This window comes from Prinia subflava, chromosome Z (assembly GCF_021018805.1).
Source record: "Prinia subflava isolate CZ2003 ecotype Zambia chromosome Z, Cam_Psub_1.2, whole genome shotgun sequence".
NCBI lineage: Eukaryota > Metazoa > Chordata > Aves > Passeriformes > Cisticolidae > Prinia > Prinia subflava.
In genome coordinates, this window is record NC_086283.1 from 82,549,105 (window position 1) to 82,568,362 (window position 19,258).

The following is a 19,258-nucleotide window of genomic DNA, read 5'->3' on the forward strand; positions in this document are numbered from 1 at the left end:
TTCCTAAGGATGACGAGCAATATTGTTATTTGTCCTTGGAGTGTGTTTTGCTGCCAGCAATCAGTTTGGCTTCAGAAGAGCAACATCTTTCCCTCAGTTTTGGGTTGTTGTTTTTATTTTTGTTTAAGCACTAACTTTTCTTTGCAATGCTCATTTTCTTTAACTGTTTGTTCTCCATGCCTCCCTAGTCTTGCACAATATGATAGCATAGATTCCACTGTGAGAGGCCACACTGACCTAAAGCACACATCTGAGTTTCTAGATCTGTCACACGAGTGGGTTACCCTCCCTGCACCTCTCTCTGCCTGTCTCTCCACTGTTGCTGCTTTGAAGTGTTCTGAGATACATTTCAGCTGATACTCGCCGTTTGCCTCAGCTGTTTTTTGGTTCTGTAGTAGTTAAATGTGGGGCTGGTGTCCTTTTCTCCTCTCACGTGTTGGGTTTCTCATCATTATTTCTAGTAAAAGGGATGCTTTGTAAAAGAGCAGAGAAAACACATACAGGGAAGGAAGCTCAATTAGAAAGAACAGTAATTTTCTTTATGCCTAAATTAGTAAATTTTTTTGGTTCCACATTTACAGATAATGGCTCTTCAGACATTCTCATTCTCATGTAGCTCCCATTGCCTTCAGCTGAGTTTTTAAAGGGCTTGATCCAGTAACTATGGTGGTCCTGGGAATCTTTTAAAAGTAAATTATTTCAACTGACAGCTTAAGATAGTGAGCCAAAAGTGTAGTAAGTGTTCTAAACTGTGTATAACAGGAACTCATTTAAAGTAATGAGCATCTTTCCAATTAGTGTAAGTTAGCTAATATTATTGGAAATGCAACACTAAAGCAGCAGTAGAAAATGCAATGACCCATCTCGCTTTCAGGGCTGTCTGCATTCTATGTTGGTGTGCTCTGTGCAGCTCTCATGGTGAAGACTCTTGGATTAGCAGCATTGATAAAATGCCTGTGTGCCCTCTGTCTTTTCCCTTCTCTGGCACTACGGGATCAGGGACACACAGGCTCTCATTCTCCTTAGTTCTCAGCAATGCGTGATGTGAGGCAGAGCTGCATATTTCAGATGATCACTTTGATGCTTTTACATCCACTTTCTACCTGTTTGTTTGTATGTAGATTGTCAGAAGCTGTCCTTGGGAGGTTTAGACCAAGAAGAAGTTTCCTTGGGGCTGTTGAACAATTGAGATAATCCTACTGACCAGGGGATAAGAATTAATTCCAAAATCCCCAAGGGTCATTTTCTTGGGTTTCTAGGAAGCATCAGATTGTTTCACAGCTTAATCCATTCTCCCGTAATGGACAAGTATAGATTGTTGGATGTGTTCAGATGCATTATAAATGGGACGCATATAGATCCTGAAAAGCATCTGTATAGATCTTATGATAGGCTAATATCCAGCACCCTTGTTTTATTTTGCCTTCTGGTCCAGTAATAGCTCTGAGAATCTTAATTTTGTGTTGGTAGGGGCACCTTGAGGCTCTTAGCTGCTGCAAGAGCTCTCTCAGCAAAGAGGAATGGTGAAATAGCTGGAACTACTCTTGTTGCTTGTGCCCACAGTTTGTGTTTGGCCCCTGTCCCCACTTGCCTGTGACTCCTAAGGAGGCCAGTGACTCCTAAGTCTCCAGATGGAATCTCTCTCTGTTGCCACCCCTGGGAGATACAGGGTCCCTGTGTACTTTATGAATACTGCTAAAACAAAGTCTGCAGCCCAAAGCGACCGAAATGCAGGCACAGCATAGTGAAATGGTGTGCGTGGGCACTGCATCCCAAAGTAGTCCTGTTGCTGCAATAAGTGACTTCTTTTCAGCATGCCTAAAAAAGCAACAGCAGAGTACTGGTACAGCCAAGGCTGTGTGCCCTCACTTGATCACAAAAAGCTGTTCTCCCTCAAAAAGGCATTTCTAAATTTTGTGCAGACATAACTGATGGAATCTCACAATCCATGCTGCTTTTTTTAACTATTTGATTGAAGTGTAATGGTGGTAGATTGGCAGGTTTTCAATTTTGTTATTTCTGAATGTTTCTGATTTTAATTTTCGTTTATTTAATGCATGTTTTTCCATTACTATTTTTGCTGTCCTTCCTAAAACAGCTTTTTTTAAAACTGTTGTTTTTCCCTTCCTATTTTTTTTGCTGCCTCTTCCTTTCCCTCCCACTCCCTTTATTTCTCATCTTAGACAAGAATCTCTAGGTAGAAATGAGAGAGTCAGGATCATTCCATTTGACACTGAAGATGGAGAAGAAGAACAGGATAGTAACTATGAAGAGCTAGGAAAACTGTTAATAGAGGATTTTTTAGAAAAAAATCATAAAACTAGAAGTTGGCATGAGAAAAACATGAGAAAGATGCAAACTCTCTCAAAAAGAGAAAATTTAAATCACTGTGAAAAATCAAGGTGCTGCCAAAACGTGTGTCTGGAGTCGGGGTCTGTAGATGTCCCTAGATATCCTCAGGAATATGATACAATTGATAGAAGAAGGAAAAAGAAGCTGCGATACAATTTTGAAGAGACAAAACGAATAAGTAATGGAGGTCTGCAGTTTCCTGGGGAGAAAATGGTTTATTTCAATGGCGTGGCACCAAGTTCTGAACCCATTGATGATTTCCCAGTATATGATAGAGTTGGAAAATATGCCAGTAACTCTGAAAGTAAGGGCTTGCCTGCTTATCCAGTCCTGCGTCCATACAAAAATGGGTTAATGGTTAAAAGTGGCAAGTTTCCCAACAAGCAGGGGATGAACCATGAGGACTCACTTCACCTGAGTAACACTGAGGACATGAAACACATGAGGATGCTAGAGAACACTTTTGTGCCTGTCGATGTCCTTGAGGAATTTGACAGCAGTGCTTCTGATGAGTTCCAGTACTCGCCTGTTTCAGATGATGAAATGGGGGAGCTGGCTACATTTTCAAAAAGATGGTATGATTCTGACATCAGCCATTTGAGAAACATAACTGGTAATTTCCCTGCAAATATGGGCTCCCAGTTAAAAGCTAGCTCTGATAAAAAACATAAAACTAAAGAAACCAAGTGTGGTCATCCTGTGCAAGACTTAACACTGTCTCCTGTTGAAGAACCCAGTGAGGAGTACATTGACACAATGGATGAACTTCAGTGTCTGGTAGAATCAGTCTCTGAATACTTGGCTGAAAAGGAGGAAGAAATCAGCAAATTTGGTACACTGCCTGAAACAAAAAAAAATGTTGAGCATGTGCCACTGAAGCGGGATAATGCTGATAATACAGCAGAAGTGAAAAAGTCTGAGCAGACCAAACATCTTGCTGCAGAGGAGAGTACCAAAGGCAAAACTGAATCTCTTCCGGACTTGTCAGGGGTGAAAAATACAGTGAATTCCCTGTTCAGCTCTTTCACAGAGAAGGTAGGTTCAAGCACAAAGCAGCTCACAGCCTCTGTTGAAAAACTTGTGTCTTCCACTCCAGAGAATACAGAAAACAAAAACTCATCAGAAGGGGGAATCCTGAATGTATTTACCAGTAAGGCTAAAAGTGAGAGTTCTTCTGGAGGGGCTGCAGATAGTAAATCTGACCCCAAGTTCTCCGTTCAGTCTTTGCTACCATCCCAGGTGAATGTGGATAAAAGAGCCCAGAACACAAACTCCAACAAGTCAGAAACCACTGAGACAGACTGTAAGGCTTCTGCACCACATCCTCCCCAGCAAACACAAGGAAATTCTGCCAACAGCCAGCAGAACCAGCATTCAGTTGTGAATTCAGTTCTAGGCATGTTTAATCCTTTAAAGATCTTCTCTGAGAAGGAAGTGCCAAAACAAGAAGTCACAAAAGAGGAGCACACCAAGGACAGCCATGGTGTGAAAGCTGAGGAGACAAAAAGGAGTGAAACACCATCATCCAGGACCAGCAGTACTGTCCCAGAGGCACAGAAAAGTGAGACTAGAAGTGAGGCAGAGGTAAATGCAAGTAGCACTTCTGTGTCTTCCATCTTTGGCAGGCTCACAAACTCAGTCAGTTCCTTCAGTCTGAAAGCCAATCTTGATGGTCTCTTGGCTCCCAAGCAGCCGGATGTGCCCCAGAAGCAACCAGATTTGCATCCTATTACAAGTCAGCCAGGTGCTACTTTGGCAGAGGGTCTGCCTGCTGCCAGGAAGCAGCCTCCTGCAAATCACTCAGAGGATCAGCATCCTGCAGGCCATGGACTTGCAAACAAGCAAAACAGAGGTAATGTGGAACCTAAGTCACAGCCTCACGATCAGGGTACAGCATCCGAAAGCTTTTTTAGCCCACTCAAAAAGTCTTTCAGTCAGTTGTTGCTTCCTTCTGCTGAACAAGGGAAGAAAGAAAGTACATCTGAACATTTTAAAGACCGTAAGTCTGAGGAGGCTATAAGACAAAATAGTTCATCAAAGGAAGAGCAGTCATTTCCTTTCACTGGAAAAATTCCTTTTATCAGTGGGCTGAGTTCTTCAGCAAAGCAGGAACAGAGGAATGAGAAGGGAGGCTTTATGTCATCGTTATTTAAATTTTCTTCTGCAGAAAATCTAGCACCTACACAGGACCAAAAAAATCATCAGGGTTCTAGTGGCAGTTCTTTGCATGAAGGCAGAAACAGTAATTCAGGAAATGCTGTTTCAATAAAATCTAGCTCAGTTCCAAATTTATCGAACAATACGGAAGAACTTTTACAAAGGAGAAACATGAATAAAGAGAACCTATCTACTGTCCAGGTAAACAGAGAAAAACACCAGGATGGTGCCTCTGCTACCCTTAAGGCCAAAGAAGAGCAGCAGAAAGATAAGAGCAGTCAAGGAGAACTTAAAAATGTAAAAGGAGGACTGATGAAAGAAGTAGTAAATACAGCAGATGTAAGCAGAGGTTCAGTTGAATCCACCTCTTCAGCCAAAGGGTCAGAAGCTCCAAGTGCAGATGATACTCAGAAAAAGCACACACCAGGTTTTCTTTCTGGCTTTCTTCACGTATCTTCAAATGAAAACACAGCCAATAATCAAGACTCGACTGCTAAAAGTGAGAGTGATAGCCAGAAAGGCACTTCTGGATTATTTTCTGGCTTATTTAGGTTTGCCTCAAGTGAAAACTTGTCTGAATGTAAGCAAGAGAAGGCAAAACCAAATTCTCTAGGCTTCATGAAGCTTTTTGATAGAGGTGAGGATTCTAGCTTGGAGACAAAACCCAGTGATTCAGGAATGGCTTCTGACAGTCAAAGCAACACTGGAGAAAAGCAAGAAGCTTCCAGCTTCTTAAAAAATCTGCTGCCAAAAACAAAGGAGAAGCAGAATAATGTGAAAACAGTGGAATTTTCCACTACTGATCACTTGTCCAGTCCAAGAGTAAATGAAACAACTGAGCCTCATGTTCCCCACAGTGGGCATTCTGTGCTCCCTGAGGCCCTAAATCTGCAAGCCAAGGTACAGGACTTGTCTGGAAGGTCTGTAAATAGTAGGCATATTCCTCACCAGGATGCAGAATCTAAAGTTCTTCGAACTCCTCTGAACAAAGGATCAAATGAATCTCTGAATATGACTAATAAGAGCTATAACCCTACAGAGCAGTACTCAGCTTATCAGGAGACAAGGAGCCATTCTAGCTTTGAATGGGAATATGAAGTAGGAGGACTGGCTGACACTCATGGAGTAGCAGTACCAGTTTACTATGTGTTAAACCAGAACCCCGTTCTGCCCCCTCAGTTCTTGGACTGGCATGAAAATGATGTGGTAGTGAATCTTTGTAAAAAGGATGGGAATGCAAATGTGATGGATTGGCAGACTAATGCCAATTTTGATGGACAGAGTCTGGATTTAAGTGTGATGTCATATGAGTCATTTGACCAGTTAATGTTTCAAGACATTTGTGTGGAAGAAAACGATGCATGGACTGCTGATTCTCTCAGTGAAAATTACAGTAACTTTCCACCCTTTGAAAGAGATAGCAGTTACTCATTTGAAGAGTTGCCCATGGATTTGAGCTACTCCTCTGGCTGTGATGGAACAATGTGGACACTAATTGACCAAGAGACATTAAGTATGGATGAAGGCTTAATGTACTCATCCTATAGCCGGGAATATCAGGAGTGGATAATGATGCTTGAGCAGGGTGTGTGGTGGCCATCTGAAGATGGTGATTGTGGATACTACATGTACAGTGACAACCAGTATGTGTATTCTCTGCTCACTGATCCCACTGGACAGTACGTCTATGTGTGTGCTCCTGAAACTTACTCCTACATTGACTGTTGGGATTACAATTTCCAGATGGATTCCATTCCAAGAGCTGTGCTGGAAGACAACACAATTGCTGTTTGTGGTTTCAAAGTCCCTCTTGGCAATGAAGATGAGCTGTTTTGGTTTGCTGAAGAAGAGTGTCTAGATGATTATACAACAAATAAACCCCTGGATTTGTCAGTAGCTTTGCAGAGGAGTGACCAGCTAATGAACATGAATTTGGAAACTTTTTCACAAATGTTTGAGGAGTCTATTTATTATCAGAGAGAGCAGCCATTAGATTTCTCAGGTTATAAACTTCAAAAACTCAAAGTAGATTTCAGACCTGAGAAGGAAACCCCAAATCATTCAGAGGAGCCTCCACTAACCCTGGATCTCAGAACACATTCCAGGGCAGCTTTTAATAAATCTCTGAGTAAGGAAGTTCACACCAAGGAAGTTGATAAGGCTGTCCCAGTGACAACTTCTGGGAGTGGGTCATCAGGATTCTTTGGATTCCAGCTGTTTCAGTCTACTTCTAAAGCTGAAGAAACTGCTGCATCTACTGAAAGAGTAGTAGAAGCAAAAAAGACTGAGGAAGATAAGAAAACACCAGTGAACAAAGTTAGCTCCTTATTTTCTGCTTTGGGTGGACTAATTGGAAAGTCTACAAGCCCTGGCTCTGAAACATCTGAAGAGTCTACCTTGAAGAGAACAGACACACAGTCAACATCATCTGAAAATAAGACTGATGTTTTATCACTTACACCAAATAAAAAATTGAGTGAAGAACAAGCAGGGCAGAAGTTTCCTGTTACATCAGAACTGAGAAGAAATGTTTCATCAGAACTTAATTTGGAGGCTGCTAGAAATGAAAAGCCAGAATTACACCAGACTGAAAACATCCGTGTTAAAAAACCAGGATTAACAAGATCTCCTTCTATACTGAGCCAAACTGCTATGGATAGCAGGCCTATACGTGAAGAGAGACCTGCTAAAGCAATACCAGCTTCCAGGCGTCTTGAAAGGCATGCAACCATTAATGAACCAAGTCAGCCACAGCCAACTCAAAACCAACCAGCCACTGAGCCTGAGGAGACATTATTTAAAAGTGCTCTAAAATTGTTCAGTCTTGGAGAAGATTCTCCTGCAACCTCAAGTGCCAACAAACCACAATCTTCTGGATTTTTTGATTTCTTTAAAACACAAGTAAGCAAAGCGCCACAGCCATCACCAGAACTGGAGAAAAGGCAAAATAATAAACCTGAAGAGGTGAAACAGGCAGAACAGAAGGAAACCTCAGGCATTTCATCTTTATTTGGATCCCTTGGAGAGCTTTTCAAAGTGGAGCCTGTGTCTTCTCAACCAGCCTCAAGTACTACGACTCTGCCAAAACCCAATAGCAGAACTGTGGCTGAGCCAAGGCAGAAACCTGAGAAGTCTGGAGGTCTTCAGAGTGCCAGTATGCCATGTCTGTCCTCCACCCCCAAGGAAGAGGTGAAAATAGAAGGCATGGACAAGCAGGTCTCTCTTAGCCCCAGGGTAGAACAGGAACAGCAAAGCAAAAAAGCTGTGGAGGAGTCTCTTGAGAGTAAAAAAGTGCCTCCTAGAAATACTTCACAGAAGCCAGTGAGTGTAGGTCCCAAAGGAAGTCAGCTGGGCCAGCCAGCTGGGCATCAAAGCAGCACACCCAAGGTCACACCAAAGCAACAGGGAGGTCGTGTAGGAGACACATCTAGTCAGGCAAAACCAAAGCCAGACCAGACGCCCAAAGAGTCGGGTTTCAGTCTGCCATTCAGCTTCTCTGATATCACTGCTCCAAAATCCCAGACAACCAGTAAGAGCATATTTTCCATCTTTACCGGATCAGATGAACCAAAGCCTTCAGCACCTGCTGCTGCTCCTGCTAGTGGGAAGCAACAAGAAACAGAGGGGCTGTTTCATCTGCCTTCCTTCTTCTCCAGTGGTCCAGCTCCTGAGAAGAGTGTACCTCAAAGAAGTACTAGTTTTAGCTTCTTCAATTTGACATCTTTTTTGGATGAAAAGCCACAAACTGCTCCAGGACAGGAAAAACTAGCTAAACCAGTGAATTCTAAGGCACCAACTGCTCCTAAACAGGAGAGTAATACAAAACCAGTTAAAACAGTGAACGCTAAACCACATATGAAGCAAAGTGTTTCCACTGACTCTGGTGTCAAAACCAGCAGTTCTACCAGGCAACAAGATGCAGACAATAAAAAAGAAGTTGATGATATTCTTGCAGCAGTGACTGGCAAACAAATGTCTAATGACCTCATGATCCCAGAAAATAAATCAGAAAAGCTGGCAGTGGAAAATGTAGAAAGTATTGCTGCAGTAGTTGAAGAGAGTGGCTTAGAAAAGCTTCCACAGGCCAGTGAAGAGACTGGCTTAGGAAAGCTTCCACTGGCCAATGGAGAGAGTGGCTTAGGAGTGCTTCCACAGACCAATGAACAGAGTGGTTCAGAGCAGCTTCCACAGACCAAGGACACTGCAGTAACCAGTTTGTCTGGTCCTGGTCCTTGCCTTCAGACTTCCACTGTGCAGGAAGGTTCTCAGGACCAGCAGAGTATTTCTCCAAGGGTAGAAGAAGATGCATTGGGTAATAGGGAGAAAATGGAGAGTGTTACATTTCCTACTGACGAAGAGCCTTATTCTTCCAAAGAGCAAACTTCTGAAAAAGTTGATCATAGCATGGCCTCAGGTGATAAAATGGATTCCCAGGGTCTAAATGACTTAAATAGTATTAATGACATGAAAAATGAAGTGGCCTCTGAAGAAGTACGTGTACAGAATGAGTTGCCAGAACAAGAAGTGCCTGAACAAACTGACGGATTACAAAGGGCACAAGAGCCACACATTCCCCCTAAAAAGCTAGAGGCACCTAATTTGCAAAGCAAACCAAAGGAACCTGAGAGTGATAAATCAGTTCTGGATTCTTCAGTTGAAATGTTTTCAAGTTTCATGACAAAAATGAAACCACCTAAAACATTTTCTGGTTTCTTTTCTCAACCTCAAGCTACTGCACCTCCACCTGCACAGAAGAGGAGTTCCTCTTTCTTTGGTTTCTCATCCCTCCCAAGTGGCCCAGCACCAGCTTTCACAAATGATATATTTGGCATTTTCAAAGGTCCAAAAGAATCTCCAAAAGAGATGCCTCCAAAATCCACCTCTAAACCTCAAAGCACCGGTGTGAAAGATATCACTGGGTCTGTTCCAGCAAAAAACTCTAGGGAGCCAGAAAATACAGCTGCAGCCAGAGAATCTAAAAGAGATGTCTCTGCCTCTGTGAAGAAGGATGTAGTACCTGTTTCAGTAGAAGAGAACTCCACAAAAGAGTCTCCTGAAAAAACAGAAACTGAGCAGAAAAAGAGCTTGGAAACCTCTGAAGAGGAACCTTTGAGTGCCACTCCAGAAACAGGAGTCTCTAGTGAGAATGAAGCCCTTGAGGTGCTGCAGCAGGAGAGTGAAGCACAGCCTTCTGAGGTGGTAGATACTCAGCCATGCCAGTCTGATCTCAGTGGTGCAGTTGATACAGGGCAGGCTGAGGCCACTGACCAGACTGATGTAAGTACTTTGCAACCAGATGTGGGGCCTTCAGGTATAGAAGAAGAAGCTGCTCCTGCAGAGAAGGCAGCCACTGACCTCGTTGACACTGGCTCTACTGATGAGCTTGCACAGGAAATGGAAGCCCAAACTAACAGGGCAGGCACAAACCTTTCCCAGTTAGATGAGAGAGCTACGCTTAAATCAGAGCCTGTTGGTCCAGGGGATCAGGCCAATGCTGGTGTTGATCAGCAGGACTTGATCAGTAGTAATGACAGCAAACCCACAGCTCCAGCTGATGAGCCTCGTGTTCATCTGTCTGAGCTGAATGAAGAGAAGACAAGTGAGGTAGAAAAGCAAACTGCTGAACAGGAAAAGCGTGTAACAATTGATGAGGTGCCTGCAGAAGGGATTGCTTTCAAATCTGACTTGAAGAAACAGGGTAAAGCTAATAATGTTGCTGCAGATTCAAGCACTAGTAAACCTGTCTTTGAAATACCAAACATACCTAGTTTGCCAAAATTCGGCTTTATGTCGTCTTCTGATAGTGGAAAACCCTTTGGATCATTCTTCTCTCAGCAACCACCTTCTGCTAATAAAGCAGGAACAGATGAGGGCCTTGTGTCCAGTTTCAAGAAACTCTCTATGTCTCTATTTGAAGGAGGTGGTGAAGAAAAGGTGAGTAAGCCAGAGAGTGCCCAGGGAGCGGTATTTGGGAAAAAGCTAGATTTCTCCTTTCCCTGGCAAAAAGACATCAAGGAGACCTCTGCCAAAAAGGAACCACATGTACCACCACAGGCTTTGTCAAAACCAGATGACAAGGTGTTAGGAACAGTCAGTTCAGAAGAAAACTCAAAATCTGCAGTCTCGGATCAAGTGACTGATGCAAATATAGAAGTGAAGTTGTCTTCAAAGCAGCCTGATGCTGTAGACAATGAATGTTCTGAAGAGCCATCTGGTGCAAGCACTGTTGATGCTACATCCAGCAAAGAGCTGGGAGAGAAGCTTGACAAAGAGTCAGAAGATCAGCAGAATGTAATTTCAGGTGAACTACAGAAAGAAGATAAGGCAGAGGAGCATGTGCCAGACAAGCCTGAGGAGAAAGAAACTGGGCTTGATTCTGCTCCTGGTGGAGCAGAACTGCATCCTGACACACTGGCCGCAGATCTGCATAGCATGGAACAACTGAATGAGAAAAGGCTAGTTACAAATGAGGCATAATAAATGGGATTTTACCATTTATAATGCAATGCTGCAGCAGTAGAGAGTGGCCTTGGTGTCTGATGTTTGTAGCTGAGTCCAAGTCCCCTTCCTGTTGTCAGTGTTTGTGATGTCACTGGTGGCTGTCACAGACAATATGGCAAACTAGTCAATAGTTATGTACAAGCCTTTAGACCATTTCCCACCTTTTTCCACTCACTTTTCTGTAATTGTAATTTAATTTCCTGTGTTCTTATGTGTCCCACTGAATGAGATGTTTTTAGTGCTGATTTCATTAGCCTTTAAGAAGTTATAGTCTTTGTGTGTTAATTCTGCTGCATACAATTCACTTTGCTTTCTTATTTAGTGATGATAATAATATTGCATTTGCTAAGAAAAAAGTAACAGGTAGAATGTATTGATAGGGAGGAACATTTTGTTTGCAAAATGCAAGGTAAAGGTTTTAAATTTTACAGAGAAATTTGACTTACTGATGATACATTATAGAACTACTTAGATTCACTTCACACTGTTGAATATATTGAAACACTTTTGGAAATATCAGTGAAGGTATTCTAATGCTTGGTATTCCTAAAATTGGTGCAAAATTTATTTCATGCAGTTTCAAAAGTCCCTGGAGGAAGGAATCAGTATTTCATGAATGTATTCAGTCCTGTGCTTGTGCTATGTCACAATTGCCCTTAAAAATCAAAACAGTGACCTTCTAAACTTATATTTAAGTATATATACAATTCTGTGTAATGTAAGTGAAACTTGATTCTCTGTCATAAAGTTGCAATTCTGCACTCACAGAACTTCCTGCCTCCAAATTCTTCTAAGACTGCGAGAGAAAAATATGAGTGTTGCATAATTCTTGGCCATAGTTTTCCTGACTGCATGACAAATTTCCATCTGCTGTGTTTTGTTTGAGGACTCTAGGAATTCAGTCCTGAAAGTGGGGTCTTGAATCACAGAGGTCATGCCCCTGTGATGCTGGGGGTTTTATATAAAATAAATTATTGAGAAAACTTTACTGGAATGAGACATGTAGCTTTCATGTGAAAAATTGTTCCACTTTTGTAAAAGGTAGCAAGTTGAAGGCCTTGACAGTCTTAATCTTGACTGCAACATATTATATCATAAACTTGTAATATATAAAAGTAAAATTAACTTTATTTTTTAACAATAGTCATCTTAAATGATCTTAACTTAGATAGATATCTTAAATGGTCATCTAATAAAGACCCCAGCTGCAACAACACTGCAGAAGACAAACACTTTCACTCTGAATTGCTTTGTTTCCATTCTTATTCCTATCTGCCTATTAGAATATCTTCACTGCACTTTCTTTGATATAAAGTGAAGTAGTTGGTGCAAGAAAGACCAATGTATAGAGCATACATGAGTGTGTGTGTGTGTGTATATATATATTTATATATACACAAAAGTTTATATGGTCTATATGCTGGTAGATTGTGTATAAAGTGTTTTTACTGCCTACCAAACTTTTGAGGTTCACAAGTCTATTTTTACATAATAATCATAAGAGTGTAATAGTTAAGTATAACTTCATAGCATGCCTTTTCAGTAATACTTAGTGTCCTGCTCAGTTTTTTAGACGTGCAGGTTGTTTTGTGTTTTTCCAAGCCATTGTTTTTTCTGATGGACTTTCTTATTCCCTCATAGTCCTGCTGGCAGTAGTAGATATGGCTCCTCTTGCAATGTCAGCCAGGAAAGCTCTCACCTCAGTGAGCTGGAACATTCCCATGAAAGTGCCCATGGCTCTGAGCAGGAAGATGATCACCAGGAAAGGCAGTCGAATCACTCTTACCACAGTTCGAGCAGCTACCAGAAGGATGGTCAGGCGTGGCTCAAGGAGCAGGAGGAGCCTCATGGCAAAGGAGAGGAGGAAAAGGTCTGCAAAACTGAGGAAAAACCTGCAGACCATTCTGCAGCTAAGTTACCCCTGGAACTTGAGAAGCCCAGAGACATTGCTGCAGGAGTCCAAATGAGGTAGGTGAAAGTATGAGCAATTTATTTTCAGCTAGTTCAGAGAGGATTCTTTTATTTGCTATTTCCCAGGGTGCATTATATACATTGTTCTTGCAGCCTTTTCTGAAAAATGAGTTGATGTTGCTGATCGGCAAAACTTCTGTTGTAGACAACCAGTTACTTACGGGGCATTGGCTAAGCTGAAGCTATGTTTGCCTTTTGTGCAAAGAAGAATGCTTGCTAAAGCTGTGGGGTTTGTATGTGTGTAAAGAGGGAGCACTGCCTTGGAGCTCGTTTGCTGGATTTTCTGTTTCTGGTTTGAGGAACACACTCTGACCCCAAAATAGCTGCTTCCATTGCTCATGTGGGATCAAGTTTATGCTTGAGCAACCAAGAATTACATGTTTTCATGGTTAGAGCTTCACTAGTTCCATTCTTACGTAGTAGACTACCACCATTAGCGTTTATGTAGTTGTAGGCTGTAGAGAATTACAGCGTGAATAGACATGTTGCTCTGACTTCCTGTGACAGCTTTTCTTGTCCTTCTACTTTGGTTTTCCAAGCTGTCAACAATATTGAAAACAAGCTTCAAAAGTAAACAGGCTTTAAAATGTCATCTAAGTTTGGGGGAGTAGAGTACTGGATTTTGCACAGGTTTTACAGAAATTTCAAATTTCACTACTTAAATTTGGGAGTGACATTTTTCCTTGAGGTAATCCAGTCATTGCAGCCCATGGACATGGTTTCGCTTTCATAAGTATGAGGAGTTTTTTTATTAATCTGGTTCAGTTAGACCCATGGGAAGATGTCTGCTTGTCTGTACCCTTTGGAGGGTACAGCTGATGTCACTGTGCTTAGATGATAGAATTAACTACAAGAGTTCATGTGTAGGCAAGGCTTACACAAAAGATGAAAAGAGGAAAACAAGACAAGAAAACTGTTAAACTGTTTTTAAACTGTGATTCACTTTCCTCTTTTCCTTACAGAGCAGCAGGAGTCTTGTCCCAGAATGGCTGGCCTATATTTGTTCACAGGAAAGGTTATTCACATAGTCTATTTCAGGCTAATTTAGGCATCTAACTTGGATGCTCCTGCCTCACTGGCTCCCTTTCTCTCCACTCTCTGGCAGTGCTCTCCTGTCTCCATGGAGTAGGCATGTAATTGAGATCTTAGTGTTGATCTCTAGAGCCGCACTTGAGCTAGACCTGTAGCATGGATGTGTGGTAGTCTCCTCTATGGGGTTGTTTGATACAGTCAGCAGTGTGGGGTGGGTGCTTTGCAGGCAGGAAAAAGTGTTTGTTTTTGTGACTTACACTTCAGCAACATACAAAAGCAGGAATGCAACAAAAAGCCCAAGATATCACAAGGTTAGGGATTGCAAGATGTGCTATGGGGCACTGAGGTGGAGTGTTACTGACAGATCTGCCTGTCTCCTTGAAAAGCTGTACGAAAGAGTTCAATGCAGACGGGAAATTCAGGGCTGAATCCCATTGCCAGTGTTTCCAAAGAGAGGCTGTAAATTTTGTAGCAGGAGGAATAGGAAGGGGCAGTGGCTAGAAGGGAACTACAACAGGCATGGAGATATAAAATCTTCTATCCGCCTCTTTGTGTCTGTAATTACTATACCGATGTCTTGCGTTGGCTTGGTCTGGTGGTGTAGACTGCTTTCCTGCTGTTCACACAAGCATCATCTTCCTCCTGGGTTTGGATTGTGTACAGCTTATGTCTTTCAGCTCATCAGTTTCCAAGGTGGCTCCTGAGTTTAAGGAAACCTCTGGTTTTAGCCTCTCACTTCCCAGAGCATATGAACTGTGCTAATTAGCTGTGCTAATTGGAGCTGCTTCAGAGCTGAAGCTGAAGCTGAAGCTGTAATTGCACTGTGGTTGAATCCTTAATGCTACAGGTGTCTTTCATATAGTGATTTCCTGTTTCTTGCTTTCAAGCTACCAGGGTGACATTGAGCCACCTCCGTTTCCCCCAGCAAGAGCCCACTGGATTAGAGCCATAAGCAAAGTCCGACTGCAGCTTCAACAGGTAGGACAGAGTATTGCTTTGCTCCTTTTCTGAGCTGCTGTGGCTCAAGGTTTCGCTTCTTCATTGTAAGGCACCTCTGACAGTTTTGATGTTTTGCAGACAAAAGTTTTATCAAATGTATTGTGTAGGACTGCAGCATGTTGTGATGGTTGTAGAGCTCTCTGATTCTACCAGACGTTTTTAACGTCATTGTAGGGAACTAGAGGTGAATATCAGAAAAAATGCAAAAGCTGAGAAATTAGCTCTGAATTTGTAAATAACGATAAAAATGGTGTCTAGGACCTATATGGTTTATTCTAAATTGTTTGAAATGAAAACTTTTTCTCAAGGCAAATTGAGGATAACTTGTTAGTTTAGTAGGAGTTGTCAATATTATTTGTCGTGTGAAAATGTTCCTTGGGAAACTTTGCATTAAATATTTTTATATATACTTATTGAAAGTGGGTGTATAGTAAGTCTTGGTATTTCCATCTCATGAAAGTAAGATTTAAAAATAAATAGTCTTGATTTGGGAAGTCAAAAGGAAAAGGTTGTGACATTTTCTATAACTGTATAAACTCTCTTGTTTTAGGAAACAGTGTTTAAAAACCAAAAAGTTGGATTTAAAAAAAAATTCTTATGGTTTTATCCATCTATATGCCCACAGAAAGATAACATATGGTGTTCATGTTCCCTAGATTTTGCCTGCTACCCTAAGTGCTGAGTTAATATATTTCACTTAGAAATACTATTTTCTTCTAGAGGTGACTTGTTTTGTTTTTATAAGAGATTTTACAGTGTCTGTCACAATCAGGACTTTCTCTTGGGGATTTCTGCAAATTTTCAAGAACTGATTGTTGTTGTTTGCATCTGGGAAGGCAAAATAGTTTTCCTCTTGTCTTATATGGATTGTAAATACTTTTCCATTTGACAACAGCTTCACTTCTGAGCTGAGAGGATTTGGATCAAAACTCTCAGTATGACATGGAAAGTGAAGAGCACCACTAGTATTTAAGATGAAATTAGCTTCTGCTATGATTTTGTAGAGTATTCAAACAAAACAGTTTAATTCTGTGCCTTATGGAAAACGAGTGCACAAACAAGGGACAAGAGATTCAACAACACCTATCTATAGATCTCTCTCTGAGAGGGTAGAAAGTCCTTGAGATGGCTCAGCATTGTTTAGTGATTCTGCTGAATTGGAAGGATGACATGCTTTGAGATGATTGTTACTGAAACAGTAGTTTAGTTTTGATAGCAAAATGTCATTATTTGCTTTACCTTGACCACTGCTGACAACTATTGATCAAAAATTCCCTTAAACCAAAAAATTTTTTTGGAACTTTCCAAGAGCCTGCTCTGGGGCTTAGCTGCCTTTTCTATCAAAAAACTTTTCCTTACCTCTGCTCTAGGTCTCTCTTGTTCCTTATAAATTCATGTCTCATGATTAGGACAAGGAATGCTGGAATAGTAGAGGGCTACTGCAAAAACAGGACAAAGCCCCACTTGTTCTTCTTGTGTTAACTAGATGACCCTTTTTCTTTTGGTCTTTTCTTGCCAGGATTTTTAGGAACTCTTCCATCAGCCTGGCTTTTTTTTTTTTTTTTTTTTTTTTTTTTTTTTTTTTTTTTTTCTTTTTTTCTTTTTTTCTTTTTTTTCTCTCTCCTACTCATTTCTTTGTTTTCCCTGAAGTGCAGTGTCCAAAGCTAAATGGAGAAATCCAGCTGAGAGCCTGTTCATGTGCACTATAGAGTAACCATGACTTTGTTCTCCTGCCTGTGGTCCTGATATCCCAGGACTGGCAGTCCTGCTGCGACAGTGCCTTTGTATCACACGCTGTCACTGATGCATAGGTAGCCTTTTACACTTTCCAGAGCTGAGGTTCCTTCTGAAAAAGGGTTTTGTCAGAGGTTGCATAGCCTGTCTTTGTGTTGGATTATAGTTGAATATGGCTTTGCACTTGTTCTTACAGAATTTGGGGTTTTTTTTCAGTTTGTAAGTGCTTTGTTGTCTGTCTGTTCCTTTACCTTTTACGTGAACAAACAATTCAAGTTGTCTGTTACAAAACTCTATGGTACCAAAGCTGATTGCCTGTATGCTACCACAGTTGCCTGAGGGATCTTGCTTGATACATTATTTGAATTTGGCTACTATAATTGTAATTTTTTTACCAGTATGTTTACATCTGTTTTAACAGCTTCATCCACATCACAGGGTATAAAACTTCAATTATTCTCTCTCTACCCCTTAGAACAATTTAGCTTGTCATAGAAGGAAGTTAAATGCATTTGACACAGTTCTACTCTTGATGAAACTGTACTTAAAGTTATTTATCTCCTTTTCATGTTCTAGAAGATTTGCAAATAATTTGATTATTTGTTCCAGTCTTCAGTCCTCAGGGATCTGGGGAGTGTGTGTATGTGTATCAAGTTAGTGCTTTTATAATTATCCAAGGCTTTCTCTTCTATTTTTAAGCATAAATACTTTCTTTGCCTTTTTCAAATCTTCAAGCACATTGCCTGTCTCTCAGGTTCTTAGTGCTTAGTGATTATCAGTGTTGCAACCTACAGCCTGAGGATAAATATTTATCAGAGCCATCTGACTTAACAGACAGATAAGATGGTGATTTCTTTCAATTTTTTTTCTTTTTTGCAGCCTCTTTTTTTATAACTTCCTAAACCTTTTTCCTTTAAAAACCCTCCAACAATCCAGTATTAATTTTGTCAGCTGCCTGACTGCACTTGTCCATTTCACTGAAGACCTGAAGCAATTACGACATCAAATTTCCAGCCTTTTTAATGCTGCCTGATGATACCTCTGTCTTCCTATGAATGGCATCTGTCCTCTATTGTTTGTTCATTGCTAGATGTTTAAGTTTGTGCTTCAGTTTGATTTCTTTCCTGTGCAATCATTTGTTGTCCTTAAAAACTTCCTCAGGAGGAGAGTTCAAGCCCTCCTAGAGGGCAGGAGGTTTCTTCTCTGGGGTAGGTTCTGATTTTTGTCTTCTAATGCTATTTCATTAGCTGTTAACAGCTTCCTGAACTCCCTGAATCCTTTAAGAAGCCTCTTTCTCTTGAGCTCTAGAGACTGACTTTTTGAATTTTTATTAGTTTGTGTTCTTGAATCACATAATTTTTTCAGGCTTGTCTAGTCCCTTTCCTTCTAAGGTATCAAGTTTCCTCAGACGCATTTGCATTCTCATTTCTCTCTGCACTTATGCTCAAATCTAGAAGATCATCTCTGCTAGTTGCCTTCCGCGCAAATTGAGTCATCAGCTTGTTCACAGATTTTGTTTGAAAGTCAGTGATACAAGGACAGACTTTCAGATGGGGATCAGGATTTTAAGGGTCTCTGTGGTGATAGTCTAAGCAGGTGAATCTCTTGGTTGCTAGAAAAGATCATGTCTCATTTCTCTGGTCACTGTATTAATGTCTTTCCATCTTCTGTCATTACCTAGGAGCTTTAAAGAGGACTGTCCTTGTTTGTTCCAGCACTTCAGAGCAGGTGCTTATCTCCTTAGCGTTCAAAGAGGTATCTCCAGCACATTTCTGTGGTTCTCTTTCTCCATGAGCCATAACATTTCATCAGTACACACAGAGCTTCACCTCACAGTCTGAGGGGCTGGACTCCTATTACAGAGACTATTGAAATGATTCTTGCAACACTTAATTGTTAATAATCTGGCTGAAATTTGAAAGAATAAAGAAAAAGTCCAAAAAAGAAAAAGGCACCCAAGAAGTTTCCATATGTGATGTGATTATAAATCCCCTGAGCAATTCAGCCTCCTACCTGGGAAAGGATTAATATTTGTGTGAATAATGTACATGCATCCTACATTCTGACCATGAGTCAGAGAAATGTAGTATTTTAATTAAGACTTGACAGTTACAAAATGGCACAGGAATTTGTAACTGTACATGTTAAAAAAGCTTTGTTGTAGCATGCACGTATGTTTTGTTCTTCACTTCTGCTGTTTTTCTTGTTCTCTTTCTCTGTGAAGAGGAAACTTAATTAATATACCAGAATCAACTAGGGATTTCAGTCCTGCAAGGAATGACTCAGTAATACTCACCTTCACAGTTAGAACTTCAACTACAAAGGGGGATTAATTGATAGCTCATCTGCTGCAGTCCCTCAGTGGGAACTCTTTTCTAGAAGAAGAACAAACACGTAGCTATTGCATCTTCAACTTGCAGCCCTCAATAACTGAAATAGCCCCCAGCTAGGGACAGAGGTGACTTCTAAAGTTACACAAATTTTAATCTGGTGTTTGTATAACAGAAGAATT

At 41.0% G+C, this 19,258-nt stretch overlaps 1 protein-coding gene across 3 annotated transcripts in view; it reads left to right on the top strand.

Annotated features, from left to right (window-relative positions):
• UNC13B (unc-13 homolog B) overlaps window positions 1-19,258 on the top strand; it is a 207,018-nt gene that overhangs the window by 64,884 nt on the left and 122,876 nt on the right. For all 3 annotated transcript variants that reach the window (XM_063421947.1, XM_063421948.1, XM_063421949.1), the window contains 2 exons: window positions 12,652-12,978; window positions 14,901-14,991. In XM_063421947.1, coding sequence (XP_063278017.1) covers window positions 12,652-12,978; window positions 14,901-14,991 — 418 coding nt within the window. The remainder of the gene's footprint in view (window positions 1-12,651; window positions 12,979-14,900; window positions 14,992-19,258) is intronic.